This window comes from Papilio xuthus, unplaced genomic scaffold (genome assembly GCF_000836235.2).
Source record: "Papilio xuthus unplaced genomic scaffold, Pxut_1.1 DF827135.1, whole genome shotgun sequence".
Classification (NCBI taxonomy): Eukaryota; Metazoa; Arthropoda; class Insecta; order Lepidoptera; family Papilionidae; genus Papilio; species Papilio xuthus.
In genome coordinates, this window is record NW_013531514.1 from 807,537 (window position 1) to 829,929 (window position 22,393).

The following is a 22,393-nucleotide window of genomic DNA, read 5'->3' on the forward strand; positions in this document are numbered from 1 at the left end:
AAATAATACCAGTACCACTCATCCTGATGAAGGGCCCCGATGGGCTCGAAACTAGTCGGTGCCGCTACCGGACGAATATACGTCAGTGTTTAGCCGTGTTTATATATCAGTTTAGTATAATGTCTCACGATAGTTTGAATAATTTAGTAATATGGTTATTTTATTATTGGAATTCATGAAACAAGTGGTAAATGTTTGCTACATGGTCATAATAAAACAATTAATTGTAATAAATAATAGTATAATAATATCAATTTTTTTACTCTAGACTTAATCCTAGACATAAAATATAGACTTAACATAATTAAAGCACAACTTCTCCGTTCTCTTTGCTGACTTGCGACTGTGACCTGTTGTAATCTATTAGAGGCATGAGTGGCGCGGGGGCGGAGGGGTTGGTCTGCGCGGTGGGGGGCGGGGTGGCCGCCAACTTGTACTTCTCTATCAGCCAGTTACATTTGCCCGTGCGCGCTATCAATGTTATAAGATCCCGACGATACTGTTTCGTTAAGATAGCGTACAGGAATGGATTCGCACAAGCGTTCAGCGGGTAGAAAAACACTAATAAAACCTTTCCATGGCTAACATCGACGAGAGGAATCCCGGCTAAGGCTGTAACGCCAAAGAACGCGACCGGGGCCCAGCAGAGTAAATCTGTTCCTATAAGTAATGCCATTTTGTTCGCTATCCGACGCTCGGCCGCCGCCGCTGCGCCTCTTCCTCCATAACTTTCTCCTCCTCCTCCCAAAGACCTGTATATCTGCACGTAGCATACGACTATCGTCACCCACGCTATGGCATTTGTGAGGAACAAGGAGCCCTGGTACACCGCGTCTCCTACGTTGACGCTCTCCACCGGCTGGCAGATGGACGTCGAGGAGTAGTCGGACACGCCGGCTAGAGGCAAGCTCGCCATAAAGAGAGAGAACAGCCATCCCCCGAGCATTATCTTGGCCGCAGCGGACAACGAGATTCGCCTCTCCAGGTAAATAGCGTATGTGATCGCAAACCATCGTTCCAGGGTAACAATCGTTAAAGTAAACACAGAAAGTTGCCCGGAAAAAACGGAAAGAAAGCCGGCTATCTTGCATCCGACGCCGTACTGCCAGCTGTACGCATAATTAAAGAATTCTCCGTAGGATCTGAGGTCGACGATCGCGATCATGAGGAGGTAGACTCCGGTGCAGAGGTCGGAGAAAGCGAGGTGGCACATCAGGAACCTGGGCACGGTCAGCTCGGCATGGTTAGTGAGCAGTACCAACAACACGGCCACATTGCCGACCACGGCGGCCGCAATCACCAGCCACACGCTGGCTCGCAGCCACGACCAGCCCATTACGTCTTCGCAAGGGTTCAGGGCATCCGGTAGTGGCGTGCACTCAACCTTACGCCGGCTGGAAAATAACAGAGTTAGGAAGTTACACACTATTTAAAGAATTACGTTTAAAGAAAAATAAAAAAAACTGTTAGTGGAAAGACTGCTTTGAGAGACAGAATACCATATTAATGTAACATTATTTTCGAAGTTAAATCCACATTACCTCAAGCTGAAGTTACCGCAAGCCGCGAAATAAGCCACGCCGTGTGAGAGCGTGTCGTTTACGATTTCATGGAAGCCCTCCAGGTCGTCCTCGAAGCTGCCCGTGTCTGAGGAGTACTCCTCGCTAACCACATCGTACTCCTCGCTAGTGGTCGCATCGTCGATAGCAGTCCTACGATACATATTTATTTTCAATTGTTTTAGTATCAAAAGTTGTTTGATTTTTAATGTCTTGGTTTATACAACTTATGCTACGCCGTATAACAGTTGGCTACTAAGCTTTTGTTAGTCCAAAAACATATTTAAAAAGTAAAATGAGGATAAATAAAGTCCAGCTTGATGCCTTCACGCGTTTTTGAGAAAAAGTGTCTTGTGTGTGTCAAGTGACAGACAGATAGACGGACAACAAGTGATCCTATAAGGGTTCCGTATTTTTCCTATGAGTCACGGAACCCTAAAATTAAAGGCAGTAACTTACTCTTGCGCATTTTCGACACCAAATTTGTATACTTTGGAATTCGGTGATCGGCGTCGTCTTTTTGACGCAGACATTTGCTGACACCTCTGTAAATAGAAAATTCCTAATTAAAAGCTCGAAAAATACAATATTTCCTTAACGAAATGTCTATCACATATTCAGAGTACGTAATCGAGTGCGAAGTGTAGACACACTGTAGTTGTGTCATGATATATAAACACCCTGTATATTTCTCTTACAAAATCAACTCTTAACGACCATTTTACGATTTTAAATACGGTAAGAGTAATCTTTTCTTTACCTGCGCCATTATAGCTTTTTGTTTCTCATACAATGCGTGTCGCGCAGGATCATGTCGCTCGGGGAACGCGAACGCGCAGCAATGGAAGTGATGGGTAAGAAACGCCTTTTGTAGATGCTATTTAAAACATAATATAAGAGAAAAATAAATATAAATATAGTCGAATCTGGATAAGTGAGAAACCAAAGGACAATAATATTTCTTCGTATTTGACATCTTATTAACCCGAGTTTCTCGCTTGCAAAGGTCGTCTTGTCAGGACCAGATAATGACTCTCTTTTATAGAGGTTTCTTGCTTCAGATTCGACTGTAGTTTTGTTCAACGAATTTGGTACAAGTAAATAACAAAAATAATGAAGCTTGTATTTTAATCGTTATACAATTAAATTATTTTTAAATATTATGTACCTGAAAATCGTAAATAGATGGAATGTATTTAAGAGATGGAGTTTTTTCTATTCTTAATGTTTCTAACTTCTCTAGACCTTTAGTGGGAAGAGAAGTAATGGCTGTACTGCTGAGATCTCTGGAACAACAATAAAATTCTCTTTACACGGAAGAAACAGTAAAAGAAAACTGAACGTATACATTTCCCAAAATTCGTAATAACTTACAATTGACGCAATAAAAGGTTTCCAGCGAAGGCTAACTCGTTCAAACGTTTCAATTTCGAGTTGCCGCGGAAACTCCTGAAACAAATATACTAAAATTTATTTTCATAAATTCAAATTCATTATCATCAGCTCATTATACGTCCCCACCTAGGGGCTCGGAGCCTACACTAAGTTAAGGGTGATTAGGCCATAGTCAACCACGCTGGCCAAGTGCGGGTTGGTTGACTTCACACATATCTTTGTATTTCTTCTCAGATATGTGCAGGTTACATCACGATGTTTTCCTTCACCGTAAGAACGTCGGATAAATGTACATATGTAAATCGGAAATCGAAAAACACATTGGTACCTGGCGGGATTCGAACCCAGGACCTGCAGATTGCAAGTCAAGTGCTTGACCCCTGAGTCACCGACGCTCTCCAAATTACTCTGCTAATAATTAGCGGAATAGTTGAAAAAGTGTTACATTTGAAAATTGCTAAATAGTATTTTAATTCCTTTATAAGTAAGTTAAACTGATATAATTGTCCAAAGGCTCTTACGTAAATTTGAAACAATTACACGATATTAGCTAAAAATGTGAAAGTTAACACAAAATGGGTATCCTTTACTTACAATTTTGATATTTGAGCGTTCTTAAACGCGTGCGCAGGTACTTCTTCTATTAAGTTGTAATTCAATGAACTGAAATATTGAACAGAATTAAAAATAGTCACTGACACCGCTTCTATAATATAAAACCGTAATAATTACATTTTAATGGCCATACCAAGCTTAAAAGGAGTTAATAAAATTTGAAAAAAAAAAACTATAAAAAGGGCTTTGACATACAAACGAACGGACAAGAAAGTGATTCTATAAGGGTTTCATATTTTTTCCTTTCGAGGTACGGAACCCTAAAAATGCGATTTAAATGATAATTTAAGACAAAGCAAATAAATGAAACAATAAAATAGCTTAAGAGTGTATACCTATTGACTTACACTTGGTCAGCGCGGACTCGCAGCGCGAGCGGGGGAATGCGCTTGATGTGGTTACCCTCTAAATCTCTGAAATAGACAGAAGGACTCTAATATTCTTTTTTTTTAAAAAGAAAAAAAGATTATTTATTTATTCTTAATATAAACAATTGAAAACTTATTAAAATTTTGTTCGTGCTTTGCTGTTCTTGATAGTATTGTTACTGTTTGAAGACCAAATACTCGTTATTTGAACTTATGTTAAATGTCATAAGAAAGGCGCGTAAACATTCCTAAAACCACTGGCAGTATTTCTGCGGTGATAAAGATATAAAAAGATATAGGTGTTTACTTACATGGCTTGTAAGTAAGGTAATGAGGTGTTCACTTTGTTGGTGTCGTGCACATGACTCAGATTGGGCACCTCCAGCAGTCCTGATGTTGTGATTATGCTATACAATATTTATTTTTATTAAAATTAAAAAAAAATAATGTAGAAATATATCCGTCTCTCTCTATTCTTAATACTATTATTCCTTATAATGGTATTAACCATTTTCATTCAATCATTTCATTCAAAATTCGTTCACCGCAACATACTAAAGTTAATGCTTTTATGATCGTGTCACATACTTTATAGATAGTAAGCTAGCTGTCGCCCGCGACTCCGTCCGCGTAAATATTAAAAAAACTTAATATATATTATAAAAATAAAAGCTCTTCGAGGCATACATTCGAAAAAAAGAATAAATAGTATCCTATGTCCGTCTCCTGGCTCTAAGCTAACTCCTCATCGATTTTCAGCCATATCGGTAAAGCCATACTTGAGTTATAAATAGTGTAACTAACACGACTTTCTTTTATATAGTGAGGTGAAAGAAGTCCTGAAAATCCTAACGTGTGTGTCCTGCATTAGTAAATAATGGTAGTAAACATATATCAGTATACATACGTACAAAGTGCGCAGCTCTGGCAGTGAGGGCAACTTCGGTACGTGGTGCAGCCGCGGCGCCTGCGTGATGAAGCTGCAACGTAAACACTTGCTATATCTCACAGATATTCGATAATTAGAACATACGGCAGCCATACCATACAGCTTATAAATTGAAAAATGTAAAATACATATCAAAAACTTTTTTTTTTATATCATAAGGTGGCAAACGAGCGAGCGGCTACCTGTAATCGCTGAAATAGCGAAGTGACCGTTGCCCATAGACATACGCAATTGCATATGCGTTGCCTACCTTTAATCGACGGAGGACAGGATGTACAGAAAGAAAATATTTTCCCTTCCCATGCATTCTCTCATCCGGAAAGTTCTATTTTACTTCCCATCCTTTCCTTACAAGGTAAAGGGTGGGAAGGGAAAGTGGACTAAATTAGCCCTCGGGGACGCACACTCATCAGACGAAACGCGGAATTGCTTCCACTTGACGCCTGTCTTCTGTGTGGTCGTGGTATTTCACCGGGTGAGCTGGGCCAATTCTTGCGAAGATGTTAAAGCTCGCTCTACCACTGTTAAAACCACATCAAATAACACCACATTAATGGAATACACCTAGAATAGATCATCAGCTGCTGGCAGCCATGTTAGATGCACTTTGATAATAAAAAAAAAAACGAAAAACCGAATGAATAGAATGACACTAATTCGGTAAACTTTTTAAGCGAAATGCAGAACATTTTAAAATTGTTGCTTTGCTTATTGTAGTATCACAAATGGTGCAAATATTAAGAATGTTAAATCTTACACAAATAGCAAGATAAAAGATTAATAAACGCGAGTGCATACGAATGTAAGATAAAAAATGTTTACGATATCTGGTGAGTGTTGCTAAGCAACGGGTGACGCATTACGGAATTTAACTTTATTAAAAATCATCTTAATCCATTAAGACGCTGCTTTACTGAACTATCGCGTTTTTTACGGGGTTGAAGGAGGTGAGGTACAAAGCAAGCGCAATATTATGTCTTTCAGTTGACAATCAAGATTAGGGTAAATAATAGTCCAAAAGCCAAGCTTAGTCGCTGGTTATGTTTCTCCTATTGACAATAGATTAAGTACTTACAATGATTTAAGATTAGGCATCTTTCTCAGATCTTCAACGACGATGTGCTCTAAGTTTGGTGCATCCATAATAGACCTGCAAATAATTTTACTTCTTACTAATATTATAAATGCGAATGTTTTAGTTAGATGGATGGATGGATGTACATATGTTTGTTTGAAGGTATCTCCAGTACGACTGAACGGATCTTGATAAAAATTGGCATACATATAGAACATACTCTGAAAGAACACATAGGTAACTAATTATGTTTTTGTAATTCGCGGGCGACAGCTATTGTTGTATAAATTAACTCAGAAAGTAGAAAGGTAAAGCTCTGGTCCATACGCTATACATACAGATGTTCGACATGGTGCAAGTGGTAACCGGCCGCGTGTATAACACGCGCGGTCAACTTTGTGATATTGGTCTGGACAAGGACCACGGACACGCCTCCCACTACATCTCCGTGCGACGGTCTGCCCACTGAAACAAAGATTTTATAAGTACAGTCAGCTGCAAAAATATTTATACAATTATAAAACTTTAGAAATTCGTCTATGCCTTCCATTCCAGAAATAGTACAGTCGGAAGAATACGAACGGATCGTGTGTATATATTTTGAAAACCAAAGCCCTATACAGGTTTGTAAACGTTTGTAAGAGTTTACATATTTATGCAGCTGACTGTACATCGACATATGGTCCAACTTTGTACTTAGTAGACTCCAATGTGTAATTTGGTTTAACGTTTTCAGATTGTATTCAGATAATCTGCTAATTTCAGAAGAACAGTTGCAGCTGATTCTTCGAAATGCGCTAATTATTGAGCTTCGTAAATGGAGCATCGCAACGTAAATACAACTCGGCATTGACCGCTCCCGACTGGGATTTCGCAACGGCGTCAAGTGACCGCACGCACGTCACTTTTCAGTGATAAAGATCGACGAAATGTACAGATGCGACCTTTTAAACATATTTGACTGTGTGTCGATTTAATTTATAGCTCACATACAGCACATCTAACTTTTCATCTTACTTATATTATAAATGCGGATGCTTAGATGGATGGATGTGTGGATGTTTGAAGGTATTTTCTTAACGACTCAACAGATCTTGATAAAATTTGGCACAGATGAAGAACGTCGTCTGGAACAACACATAGGCTACTAATTAAGTTTTATTTAAATTCCGCGCGTACAGAGTCCTGGGCGATAGCTTGTATTTTATAAATACATAAAAAGATAAACATATTTGAAACATATTTGATTTTTATTTTTTTTATGAATGAAGGCGGTCAAAAAGACATTTTACTTATATTTATGTAGCAAAATGAAACGTATATTTTTACAATTTGATATGTCTCTGACCTCTGAACACCCTTGGCGTATAACACCGTAAAAGTTTGTTTGCTTTCATAATTACAATCACGAAATGGTATCATAGCTCGTGTTTATTTACGCCGTAAATGTTCAACATCAAAGCAAAAGGAAATTATGTTTTAAAATATTTTGATGTGGCGGAAATAACGCTAACTTTAACGTTAATTAAATGAACAATAATCACAATCTCCCTAGTCTTATCTCAGTGACGTGGGATCAGTGTTTTAAAAACAAGGTTTTCACTCTTACTTCTTGCTAATATTATAAACGCGAAAACGGATGAATGTTTGTTATAAGGTATCTCCAGAACGGCTCAACGGATTGATAAAAGGCATAGATGTAGAAAATAGCAAAGAAGAACATATAGGCTATTTAGTAACTTTATTTTTTAACATCCCGTGGACAGAGTCACGGGAGACAGCTACTGTTTCATATTGGTATTAGTGCACGGATTATTCTATTATCTTTTGCTAATAATTAACAAAAGTAAAGAAATGATTCGTGTTAAATTAATTTGTACGTGTTTCACTATCATCTTATCTTGTATAAAGTGGTTAAGTAGTAAATTTAGAGTGCTGTAACTATATAATGGTCGTTAACTCTCCTCTTGAAGACACCCACATTGTGTTGTAACTGTAACAATGACGCAAGTAAATTATTCCAGTTTCCAAAGTGCAGTGAAATGATTAATACATATGTATCGTGTAACTCTTGGTAACGCCCTTTATTATCAACTCCGTAAGATTATATTCATAATAGTATTAAGCAGAAATTAAAAGTTATAAATAGCTGAAGTAACCTAACCTAACCTGTAAATCCGTCCGCGCAGAATAAAAAAATAAAATAAGTAGTCTATGTGTTCTACCAGACTACGTTCAACATTTCTGCTAAATTTTATCAAGATCCGTTAAGGTGTTCCGGAGATACCGTCTAACAATCATCCATCCATCCATGTAAACTTTCACTTTTATAATATTAGTAAGATTCGTTCAGAAAACATAACAAACACAAATGGGTTTCCTCGTGTTATATTGTATTCACATAAGAACTAAAGATGTGATAATTTGAGATCTATCTATCAAAATGGACCTTAGTTATATCTACGTATAATTACGTACCCATAAAATTCTAATACGATGAAAAACTTTACAATGTTTCATATATAAATTAGATTACTCATTATCGAAAATAATAATCAAATCTAACCTAATATTAGATTAATTACTGGATTTTGGATTGTTAAAAAAAAATTGTCATTACCTTGAAAGTATTTTGAAACTTTGTAGGAATCCGTGTGGTAATCCACAATGATAATTATATTTAATTGGATTGTTATCAAATGATACAGTGACCGATAGCCTGTTACTGTTCGCATGCGTTTTATGGCAATTACACACGAGTATTTAGTACAAATTGTTAGCTTTATTTGCTGGAATTTACAATATATAAGATATCAATATGATTATCTGATTTTATTCATTTTTGAATGCTTAATTCCAAGGTTCAGATCATTATTATTAAAATATTTGTTTCTTTAAATATGTACAATTGTAATTTTAGACATTATTGGTTAGAATCCTTTGGCGCGAATGGCGCGCTTTTATTGCAAAGTCAAATGTCAGAATGATTAGTGAGGGGACATAAACGTCGACATCTTAGTAAGGCTAGTGTTGCGCCACACCGGCACAGTGCCGGATTTTCTAAACAGATTTTTCTATTATATAATAGATAATTTACTAAAACAGAAATCTTTTTGTTACAAATGACATACGTTGTTAAATTAATGTAATTCTCTAGATTTGTAAACTAACATGCAAACAAAAAGTCTTTGATGTCTTGAAAAATATCTCCCTTGAATGTAAATGTATTAGTAAAGTATACATTAAACTTTGTTGCGTGATTATGAGCAATATTTAGTAGTCAAAGGAAAAGTTGACGCCCGGAGAATATACCAAAATGGCTACATATGGAAGGCATAGTAATGTCATAAAACGAGCTTGGTTCACATTGAAATTTACGGTGGTTCGCGAAATTATTATATAAGATGTATAAAATTTAAATTAGTGTATTTTGATATAGACAGTGGAAGTAACAAAATTTGATCTATCTTACTAATATTACAAATGCGAATGTTTGGATGTATGAATGTTTGAAGGTATAAAACGGCTGCATGGATCTCGCTAACCTTTTGCATAGATGTAGACTAGTTAGTTCCAGCTTAGAGGAACAAATAGGCTACTAATTACGTTCTTGTTTGATTCCGCAAGTACGGAGGCGCGGGCGACAGCTAGTCTGTTTATTAAAAGCCACCCAGAAAAAATAACCTGCTCATTGCGCACGTAAACGGCGAACATCAGTTGTTATGTCAATTAAAAGTGTTATCAGTAAGACATCGAATATTTTCGTGATAAGGCGTGTGATAGATCGTCCGTTCGCAACAACGCGGAGGCCGTATTTCTTTTTAGATTAATCCTTACTGTAAGTGCCATGAGACGAAGTTCCTAAGTAACAAAGCAAAAATAAAAGAGCCATGCTTACAACAATGTTAAGCTGGTTCAACCGAAAAAGTACTAAAATCTAACAGGCTAAATTTATTTCCACTAAGCGGCTAGTCGTGCGTTTTTTTCTATTTATCAATCTACATTTCTCCTTAATACATCTTAATTATTTTTGTTTTAAAACATACCTATATTATATATTTGATCATTATCTTATTTTATTGGCCATTATTTACTTACGTAGCAAAGAAGAGTTAGCGTGAAACGGAACAACAGTTATTTGTTAATCGTTCCAGATTTTATAGCGTTACTGTAAAGAATTTTCTAATAGAAAAATGTCAGTAAATATACGATGGAAAAACGAATGAAGGCGATTCGTCAACATCAAAGTTTGACTGATAAAGTTTACGACTTGCAATTAAGGTCGGAAATCATATCAAAAATATCTGATATTAAAAATCGCATATGAAAAGTTCAATGACCTTGTAATTGTAAATTATTATAGTTTTTTAGTAATATGAATATCGTGCAGGGGTGAAGCGGCTATTTTCAGTTTAAGAAAAGCAAAATTCTCGCAATGTTTTTATTGGCTGATCATATGATTAATATTGCACAAAAATGCGATCGACATTTTATTTATGTTCATATATTTTTATGATAAATGGACGACGTCTCATAAATTTTTGTAGGTTTTTCTTTTTTATTATTGTTTTACGTACTTCGATTTAATCCCGTATATACTAAAATAAAAAGTAGGTCATAAAACAGGTTTTAGGCATAAAACAAATTGATGTTCAATTATGATATAGAGTATTTACGTATTTAGTTATAATATGTTATTACACAATAATAGGTATTCACTTTTAGACATTATTAGTTAGAATCCTTTGGCGTGACGTGCTTTCGTTACAAAGTCCATGTAGAATGATTAGTGAGGGGACATAAACTTCGACATTTTAGTAAGGCTACTGTTGTGCCAGTACACAGGAACAATGTCGGATTTTCTTCCTAAAAATTGCAATAATCTTAGCTTAATTAATTAAATTGTATATCTTTTGAAACATAATTGCAAGATGTTATCCGCGACTTTTTTCGCGCAAAATTAAAAAAAACTCACTAAGAAGCTTATGTGTTCTTCCAAACTATGTAGCTGTGCCAAAATGCTAACAAACATCCATCCATCCATTCATTTGAAACACAGCTGCATCATTTAATTTTGATTGTCAAGGGTGAGAAGTTTGCACAACAAATGGACGAGGTGTCGTGTTGTGGAAATGTTGAGGAAATTCACCGCGAGAGAGACGAGACATGTCATTGTGATAATTGTCTTTACTTTAACTTGTTGAATGTCTGAGACAACACGTGCAATGTCATGTCATTGACGGAATTAACTCTTCGAAGTTAAATCATTTTAAACGTATTACGCAGCATAGAGTTATTAAACGAATTATTAAGTAAACGGAAAGGTTTTACTCCTCTTTTCGTTTCCACCCTTTTCTTATAAAGAAAGTATGGAAAGGGTAACATTCTCTTTCTGTGTGTCTCCTCTTTCACTACTTCGTCGATTAAATGCCACGTATCTGCCATTGCGGATGTCTCTAGACAGCGGTCGCTTTACCATTTCGGTTTCAGATGATCGCTTGCTCGTTTGCCACCTTATAATATAAAAAAAATTAAATCTAAACGAATCTATAGTTTAATTAACCAAAAGACTGTCTTACTTTTACACTGATATATGTAACTGTGCTGCTTACCGTATGTCGTTTGTAATGTCACACAACTTGACTGTTAACTCAACCAATTAGCAGTCGGCATCCGTGATACCAACATTACAATGTTGACTTACAATATATCGGATGCGATTTGTTTAATGTAAAACTAGATTGTAATTTAATTTTGTTTATGGTATGTTCAAATAATGATACACGTTTTTAATTTCCTACGACTTCTACGGACAAATTCAGTCTTCCCTCCTAAGAATGGTGGGAAGGGGAAGTGGACAACAATTAACGCCTACAAGACTGCACCGTAAGAAAACTGTGAAGGGCACAATATACTCAAGCAAGAAAACATATTAACACGATCTTCATAATGTCCTCCGTTTGGTGAAGGGTAATGAAAGTGCGTTGTGGAATGAACCTTGAGACAACAAATTGGGTACACAAGGCTTCACTAAATTACAAACGTTATCGTCATTGGGATGTATTAGGAAAGCACTTCTCAATATTAGCTTCGAATTGTCACGAAATACAAGAATAATACAATTATAAGATACTATCACCCACGACAACGTCCGCGCGGAATTAAAAAAAAATATTAGAAGCCTTTGTGTCCTTCCAGACTATACATCTATGTCAAATTTCAGCGAAATCCATGCAGGGTTATAAAGATACCTTCTAACAAACATCCATTCTTTCATCAAAACATTCGCATTTATAATTTAGTAACATTTATAAAGACATAAGTACCAGATACAAATAAAACCATTTAAATTGAACTAAAAATATGCCTATATTGTAGTAAGTAGTTATAGTAGTAGTATTTTAGTACAAATCACGTCATAAAAAAATGTGGTTTTTATTGAGTTAAAAATATTTAAGTAAATCTCTACACAATGTTTAACTCAAATTATTTAAGTATACTAGTCTTCCATCTATTATATATTACGGTCTACTAGTCATTGTGCTCTACATGTTTTCCCCATGAGACAATTTACTTGATCAAGTATATGTACACAATATTACTTAGCCAACGCCTGTTTATGTCCGTCGTATTTCATAATTTCAACATCACGAAGTGAACGCAATTTGTTGTTGACTGTACTTTACACGTTTATGGAGAATTTTTAGCTTTTATTTGCATATAAAATTAGTGTTCATATATCGATAGGTGTGATTGATGTATTATTATTATTATTGTATACAAATATAAAGTTTTAAAAGAACATTGTTTTGCTAAAATATATTGTGGAATCTTTTAATTGCTCGTTTGGTTAGTTCTTCGGAAAATTATATTATTGCAAAATTATTCATTTGTTTTTCTAGAAAACGTACTCGTGTAATTAAAAACAATTCTTACATTAATTCAAAACTATCGAATACACGTAACTCTATATGACGTAAATCTGATGACCACCAGTAAAGAAAAAGAACAAAACGATAATTGTTAATGTTGAATCCTTATGGGCTAGACAAAGTACATTCGTTGCTAAGCGATTCCATAACGAACTTCAATAATGTAGAGAACTGACAATATCTTTCCATAAGTCACGTGATTGTCGTTTGTCAATTCCATACATTTTTTAAAGTCGTCATAGAATGTCGTTAGTGCGAAAATCCATGCAAAAGTAAGAGACGGTGAGAAATATATTGATTTTTTTTTTACATCATCTACTTTGATTCAAAGACTTCGATGTAAAAATCCTAGTGGCCAGTCTTGGTGAGCCTTGTTGCAGTATGGGTAATTGATTTTGTATTTATTTGTATTAAAGGAATAAAGTCATTGTCTTATTGTGCAACAATTAAAAGGTAGTGCGTTATCTTTATCAGAGTGACGACGGGACTCGTTGCGGCGCTTCGTGCGTTATTCAACTTATCTCATAGATTTACAGCCGCGTTAAAAATAATATTTCACGTACTCTCGCCACATACGTCACTTTGCGTGCGTGATTAAATGTTTAGGTTTTTTTGATATTGAGTGTTTTTTACGATAAATACGCGCCTCACTGATTCGATATCTGATTTTTTGAATCATCGATTCGTGTTCTAATACCTAAATAAATTTTTATTATTTCCGTTTTCCTTTTTTTATAAATTGCGTTCGGTAATGCGTATTACGCAATAATCCCCAAACGAAATAACTTTATCTAAAATATTATCTTACTAATATTATAAATGCGAATGTTTAGATGGATGGATGGATAGATGTTTGTTTAAAGGTAACTCTGGAACGGCTGAACGGATTTTGATGTAATTTAGCACACATGTAGAACATAGTCTGGAAGAACACATAGACTACTAATTATGTTTTTATATAAATCCGTGCGAAGGGAGTCGCGGGCTACAGATAGTAATATATAATATTTGTAGCAAAGAGAATCAGTATAAAGATGCAAAATCCAATAACTCAACATAATTTATAGGTAATGTTAGAAAGAAAATCCGACACTGTGCCGGGGTACTCGCCCAACACTAGCCTTACAAAAATATCGACGTTTATGTCCCCTCACTAATCATTCTGACACTTGACATTGTAGTGAAAGCGCGCCATTCAGAGCAAAGGATTCTAATTAATAATGTCTTAAGTTTTTTTTTACTCTATGAAGTCATTAATCCGTTGTTGTATCCGAACTTTTCTTTTTTTAAAACACTGTAATTGTTTTCACCCAAGCATAACGACGTACTCTTGTACTAGGAATAAAATGTATCGGATCATCAAATAAAAGTGTGTCTGATAGTAAAACATTTAGCTTTATGTGTTCGAACTGAAATAAAAGTGTGTGCCGTACAAAAACATCAATCGTGTTCGCTGTCTGTGTACAGTCGCGCACAGTTTATTGAGAAGGGATCTGACTATACGATCGTATGAAGTACTAAATTGAACAGATACGAGAGTTAATTTAGTTAAAAGGCAATGATAGTTTACAAATACTTTAATTATTTTTTATGATATTAAAAACAAAAAGATGCAAATATTAACTCACTTGTTTGCGGTAATAATATCAAGTTAAAATTCTATTAAAACTGTCAAACGCGTTATTGACGTCATTGAGAAACTTGTCAGTCGTTTAATTAGAAGTCTAGATAGTGGTCAGTAATCCTGGCTACGCCGAGGCTACGGATTTATCCATACAAACAACTTTCGAGTTCATTTCGAGTGTTTTGATAAGATAAAGTAATTAATCTCACTTATAAATAAAAACCTATTTATATGATCAATTTATTTAATTGAATAAATAGCTACCTATTTAATGTAAAAATAATTAGGCAAGTGATTTGTGCAATACTGACAAAAAAAAGTTACGACAAAAACTGTATTCGCAAGTAGGCCAATATTTTCATTGTTTTCTGTGGTTTTGGAGCGGTTATGGAAGTTTTCCTGCAGTAGGAACATACTGTTGCTGATTCCAGCACTAACGTGTCGTTATGCGTTTAGTTGTTATAGCGGTCGCCTGCGAGTTCGTCCGCGCGTAGTTAAAAAAAATAATTAGTAGCCTATTGTTCTTCTACATTATGTTCAATCATCCTGGAGAAACAAACATCCATCTATGTAAACATTCGCATTTATTATATTAGTAACATATACCGTAACGTACTGTACAATGTCGTACCGGATCACGTCACGTTATCAAGTTAGGACAGTACCGGAATGGATAATGATTCCAATGTGTGCAAGTAGGATAAGCAGTATAACAACACAATTTTTGCTTGTTTTAACTTACTGGTGTACTGCGCAGTTCTGATTACTCTTTGGTGTATTTAAACAATAAATTCTCGCTTGACATTTCGTGACTGACGGATTAGAACATCTATAAGTCAATGATAACGCCTGTACAAAGTTGTGCCGCCGCGATAACATGTGTGTGGGATATTAAAAAACTATTTCGGCTTTAAGTTTATCATTATCATTTTTGCAAAAAAATATTATTAAGAAATGTAAGGACGTACTTGTTATATGTTTTGAACTGATTTGTTACGTTAATGTACATCGATGTAACAAAATATATTTAGTTCTAAGTTTCAGGTTCGAATACAGCAGATTTATTGTACCCGAAGAAGAGCAAACAATGAAAACTTAAATTTTCGGAAGACTTGGTTTTAAAGAAACTTCACATCATAAAAAAAAACAGACGAATTGATAACCACCCTTTTTTTTGAAGTCGGCTAAATATAGGATCATATGTACCTTTCGAATTAAAAAAGAATTATGAAAATCGGACAACCAGGAACGGAGTTACGAATTCATCATCATCAGTTCCCTATACGCCCCCACCGAGGGGCTCGGAGCCTACCCTAACTTAATGGTGATTAGGCCATAGTCAACCACGCTGGTCAAGTGCGGGTTGGTTGACTTCACGCATATCTTCGAATTAATTCGTACATATGTGCAGGTTGCATCAAGATGTTTTCCTTCATTGCAAGAACATCGGATAAACGTACATATGTAAATTGAAAACTCTAAAAACACATTGGTACATGGCGGAATTCAAACCCAGGATCTGCAGATTGCAAGCAAGTACTTAACCTCTGAGCCACCGACGCTCATTCGACGTGACGTATTTTTATTATTATTTATATTGTATTGGATTAAATACAATATAAAGCATGTATTCCATGTTTGTATGTCAATTGTCAATGTATGAGATGATCGCATTCGAAGAAGTCGTTCATCAGATGACTTTCAATTACTTGACCCACGCCCAGGTCAAGTGACACGTGTTAGCTAGTACACCCCGCTATGACCTCGGTGACACATGTCAAAATGCAATGCGGCGGGGAAAGTTTGAATTCAGACATCGTAAGTTACTTCTATTTTTTATATGTTTTACAAAAAATCATCTAATGTATTCATAAAGTTATTTAATTTATTTATTCCTCGTTTTGCTAGACAATAGAAACTCGCATACAAGTTATGTTTGGAACAATACATTCAAAATATTGAAATGAATAAGACTTTAAAGTTACAAATTCACACGACATATATTATATATATTCATCAAATTTACTTGTTTAAAACATAAGTCATATATATTACTTTTCTGATTATCACGTCACATCAAATTGTACGTACGTGCTTTATAATATCTTGTTTTAATATCTTCATGAGGTGATCCATCAAATCGACGCAGAAAGCATGGTGTAAACAAATGAACATAACGTAATAAACACAAGGGTGTTAAACTAATCTATTAGCTTGTTTGAATTATGTAGAGTGGACGGCGGCTGATTGAATTTCTAACATATTAACTAAAGCAGAACTCATGTACTTGTTATTGTTAATATATTAATTATAATAACAATAATTAATATTAATAAAATTAATGTTTGTATGTATGAATGTGTGTTACAAAATCTGGAACTCGCAAAAAAATGGCTTAAATTTGGTATACATGTAGAACACTCTCTGAGAGAGGTGTAAGCCATGCTGCTTAGGCTACTAAGATGTTTTTTTTTAATTCGGCACAGACGGAGTCGACGGCAAATGCTAGTATTAAAAAAAATTCGTCGTTTTACTGAATGGCAATAGAAAGAGAGAATAACGACTCATACATTTACTGAAATCAATATACGCAAATGTCATTGGATAAAAGCAGCTTGTTATAAATTATGATTATAAAATAATTAATCATTTTGTTATTAAAAGTTGTATTAAATACGTCGATAAATGAGTAAGAAAATGTACCACTTGAAAGATTATAACAAGAAATAATTTCAATTTTAAAATATAGATGTTCATCGCTCCGGTTTTGGATTACCAATACCATATTTCCCAACGTTTCATTTTAGTTTTTTTACGCGTATCAAGTTTGCTGTTTGTTTTTCAAACTTACTTCAGCTGGGAAAAAAGTTAGTCGTTTAATAAATGTACATGTTTGTGAAATTTACTGCGACTTACTATCTACGGGTGGCAAATTACTCAATTGTCACGGACACTCTCCTAACATTCCACTATATCGTTATTTACAGGTGACAGGATATATTTTTATAATTTACTTTTATATTTACTGATCTCCAAAAGATATAGTTTGTTCTTTGTTTTATGAAACTTACATAAGTACCATCCATAGACAAATTTTTAGGATTCCGTACCTCATAGGAAAAAAACGGAACCCTTATAGGATTACTTTGTTGTCGGTCTGTCTTTTTTTTTATAACAGAAGGGGGCAAACGAGCAGCGGGAACACCGAGGTGTTCAACGACGCCCATGGACATCAGCAATACCAGAGGAACCGCAGATGCGTTGCCGGCCTTTGAGATAGTGATAAGCTCGCTTCTTGAAGGAGTTCGCTTCTTCTTGTCTGTCTGTCTGTCAAGATCCTTTTTTGTTAATATGAAAGTTCGGAAGAAACGAGCGTTTTAATACGATTGTTTCTTTTTTCTTTAAACTACTGGTATATTCTTTTGAACTTAATAAGTAAAATGTAACACTGGTCGATGATAAAGCTTCGCTTTTTAAAAAAAAAAAAGTTTTAAAAGTGCCGCATGAACAGACATGGAATTGTATTTATTATATTAGAACTTTTTTAACGCGTAATAAAAAAGCATCTGCGAATGTAAGCTAAATATTTAAACATGTAAACTACGAGTTGTATTAAATAAATCGGTGTAACACACACAAACATTTTTAAACAAGAATGATAAAGTACAGTACGATCCTAGTCATTGGCTAGTTTGGCATAAATTTCTTTATTTACTACAATACGAGATGATGTGATGGATACCTTATGGCGAAATGCCAAATGCCAAATGTTTGCAGACTCCCGTTATTCACTTACAACTATAAAACTCAAACATTTCTTGCACAAAGATCTTTGTTACACTATTGAAGTGGCATATCTAAAAGTGTACATGAAATAAAAGCTTGTAAAATTTATGTTTGGCATAATTGTAGAGCCAAAATGACATATCGAATTATTATGAATTATATTTTTTAATATCAAAGTATTATGAGACCAATGTAACATATAGCGAGCTGATGATGATGAATGTAACATGTACAGAATGTTGCAAAATCACTGTAATCAAAGAATGAGTGATAAAATTGGGGTGCCTCATGAAAAATTATTAATTCCTAAATGTAAATAAATAATTAACTCTTAATTAAACTCCAACTGAGTTTATTTTTTTATTTAATTTATATCGATACTGAGAAAATACTCTTTGGTCGTAAAAATACGAAGGATAATAGAATTAACAATTGAATACAAAAGTAGTTCTGAACTTCTGATTTTGCGATAGGTATATATATAAGTTTGGCTTCTCCGATTAAATGTTGCTTTTTCATAAAAAAGGTAAAAAAAATGATATTGATTAATCCCACTACCATAACGTATTTGTTTTCTAATATCTCTTATTCTACCACTAAACGTTGCTTACTTGAAGTGAATTAACTTATGTAAATTTTTCAATTATTAAAAACCCTAAGTGTCTATCAGTAGTTTTAAAAAAAAAATCGGACATCATGACACGTACTATCTTTCGAATAAAAAAACCATAATAAAAATCTGACAACCAGGAACAGATTCACGAAGTAACCAAAATGAAAAAAAAATACCATACGAGTAGACGAATTAAAAACCTCCTTCATTTTGAAGTCCATTAAAAATTTAAAAAAAAATGGTTTTAAACTAAGAATCAAGTCTAGGTTGCACTCATTCATCTTCGGGACTTTTACCGTTAAGAAGGAATAATAAAAAAAAACAACTACTTACCCAACAAAACAATGGACGTCACTAAAATACGTTCACTCCAATTACAAAACATTGTTATTATTTCACTTCTCCGATATTCAAATGACACTTCATAATCCCAATTACATTATTAAAATAATATATTAAATTATAAAATCATTTTATCGTCACATATTTCTTACTATGTAAATTATTCACGTGTTAAATTATACAGCATAGAATAAATATACAATTTATATTTATAATTTATACATATAAATATTTATTAAACACATTAACGTTGTAGTATTTATCGAAATAGAAAACACAGATAAGATTGTAAAACACGTCTGTTCGTAACGACGTTGAATTGTAAACTGAACGCTGAAATGTTTGCCCCAAGTAGATTTCAGACAGTGCGTCAATTTCTATTGCCATTTTAATACGTAATTATTCAATACTTAACCATAATAAGTAGCGATTGGTGAATTTGTATGTCCATATTATAGCAAATAAATTTTAAAGAAGTTTCAGTACTATAAAGCTAGTAAACGACTATGTTATGAGCGAAATCGAATCGCGTTTAGTGAAATTAACAAAAACCCCTTTTAACTACGTATTATATTTTTACTCGTAACTGTAACAATACGAGTTGATAAAACAACTTACTCTATTTAAAAAAAAATATCTAAAAATAAAAAAAAACTGTAATAAACGCATTATAAAAAATTAACAAGTTGAATGTTATTGAAAATTTGAATGTGTTATTTATACAAATAATATAAAATTACATTTCAAGATTAATGGCTGGTTTTTTAGAAGTTTTAATATTTTCATTAATAACATAGATAAAATGTATAGAAAAATTTGTAAAATTATTAAGTACACTTGAAAAATACATCTTGGAATGTCTCCAACGTTTAACTATTGTTGAATATTTGACCGAATTTTGCGGTGAACGAAAATACATCGGAAGTTGTTTATGGTTCACTAGTTTTTTAAAACAACTTTTATTATCTGCAAATTTTTGTGTGATACTCTAAAACAGGAACATCCTGTTTATTTTAAATATAGCGCCTACTGTGATATTAAAAAAAGTAAAGTATATACAGGTGGTTCCAAAAAAAGTAACAGAATAGCTTGAAATACTAATAGGAAAAATATTCTGTCATGTTTTTTTTTATCTTTGCTTATTGGTTAAAGATACCAAAGGATCAGACTCTTTTTCTTCTTTCTTCGTTTAAAGCTAATATTTTAATTTTTTTTATATTATTAGGTGGCAAACCAGCAAGTGGCACCTGGACTCCCCGAAACATCGACCTTAGACATTCGCAACAAAGATTTAAAAGAATTTAAAAATTTAAAACAATAAAAAAAATTGCCACCAATGAAAATTTTATTTTTCTCAAAAATCTTAACCCTTATCTAAAAACCTCAGTGTTATTCCATCCGTCATTTATTGACGCAATTTAATTCTATTTTTGTCCGACAAATCAAATGATAATCGACTTATCCATATTTTTTTATAGATGTTTGTCGAATTCCATCGTAAACTATTGGTAATAATTTAAATGTGTTCAATTTATAACGAGATTAAATTGATAAATGGATTATAAGCTTTTTTATTACTTATAATAAAGTAAAGATAATAACAGTGGCCACCACGTGGTCGACGAGTGATATGTCATCAATCTAAATCAGAGATGTTAATCCTGAAACGTTCCTTGCCAATTATTTAAAAAAAATCAATAAAAAAAATAATAGATGTCGTTATATACAGTGTAGAACTTTTTTATTGTCAATTCACATACGACCGTAATCCTGAAGATCGACCTCTCTAAGTTTGAGGTGACTAGGCTTTAGTCAAAAACGTTGGTTAACTGCAGATTAATTGATTATCGTTGAATTGTTTCGCAGATACATGCAATTCAGTCAATCCAAGTCTCTCTATAAGAACACCGAGATATTATTTTCGAGAAACTACTACCTAGAACATTCCATGTTAATCCTTTTCAGTGGAAACATTTTATTTGTAAAAAAACAATCATTATCTATATCTCTTTTGTTTTAAGGTTATTGTACTTTTACAAAGACTATTTGATGGATGCCATAAACAATTTAATGTGTGATGTTATCGATCGGAATATGCATTGAAGAGACAAGTTGCCAGCTTCAGTTATGGGTTTCTGAGATCTAAATCTCTACTTAAAACTTATCATCCCTTTCATTGTCTTTGACAACACTATGTTTTAAACGGAGATGTTGGTGTCAGAAACCTACGGTGAGTTACACACAAGTTTGGCGAAAATATACAACTTGAATTTTGGATCGTGTAGTAACGTATGTACATAACACTTATTAAAAATAATAAATTAATTAAATCGCATTTAAAAGCAATGCATTTTTCATTAAGTGGATGGTCATGATTGGCCGTGTAATCGGATACTGCGTCCAATGTTTGCTCCAGTTCCGTAATCGAGAATCGATGCTGATGACTGCCCGCAATGAATACATGACACCAGTTAATTGCCTTCATGACATCACGTGTCAAAATAACAAAAAGTAAACATTTCCTCACCTCCACCTACACTGTTTTTTTTACTCATTAAATCATTAAAATAAATATAACATACGAAATCCTTATGTATTTTCAACATATCATGGCAAAAAATATTAATTATTTTAGACATTATTAATTAGAATCCTTTGGCGGGAATGGCGCGCTTTCATTACAAAGGCAAGTGTCAGAATGATTAGTGAGAGGACATAAACGACGACATTTTAGTAAGGCGCCGGTACACCGGCACAGTGTCGGATTTCCTTCCTAACAGTTATTACAAAAAACCTTATCTTTCCCACAGACAAGCAATTAGTGCTTACTATGAAAAGAATAACGTTACGTTATCCGTTACATAAAGAAGGACTAACAAGTCTATGAATGTAATGGATAGGTCGCTGCTTGGAAATAACAGCTTTTGCTTCGTTCCTACTTAAACGCTCCTGTTGATGTTACATGACGGTTATTCTTGACTTATAGACTTGAATTCTCTTCAACCAACCTACCGTTAGCGCCACAATGGCGACAATCAAATAGGCACAAAATACGTCATTTTATAGCCTGTCCGTTTCAGAGTAATTCGGGTCTTTATTTCAACTTATTCTTAGCCAAGTAAGTGACAAGCATTA

The 22,393-nt window shown here is 34.1% G+C and overlaps 1 protein-coding gene across 1 annotated transcript; it reads right to left on the reverse strand.

The window, feature by feature from the left end:
- Positions 1 to 98: 98 nt before the first annotated feature.
- Positions 99 to 19,398, reverse strand: Lgr1 (Leucine-rich repeat-containing G protein-coupled receptor 1). Its single transcript, XM_013314846.1, has 13 exons — positions 19,250 to 19,398; positions 6,300 to 6,426; positions 5,962 to 6,036; positions 4,849 to 4,917; positions 4,249 to 4,344; positions 3,917 to 3,982; positions 3,549 to 3,617; positions 2,934 to 3,008; positions 2,728 to 2,845; positions 2,320 to 2,436; positions 2,019 to 2,104; positions 1,542 to 1,712; positions 99 to 1,394 (listed from the first exon to the last, which is right to left on the reverse strand). The coding sequence occupies exons 1-13, from the start codon at positions 19,299 to 19,301 to the stop codon at positions 305 to 307; spliced, it is 2,211 nt and encodes a 736-aa protein (XP_013170300.1). The 5' UTR covers positions 19,302 to 19,398; the 3' UTR covers positions 99 to 304.
- Positions 19,399 to 22,393: the final 2,995 nt, after the last annotated feature.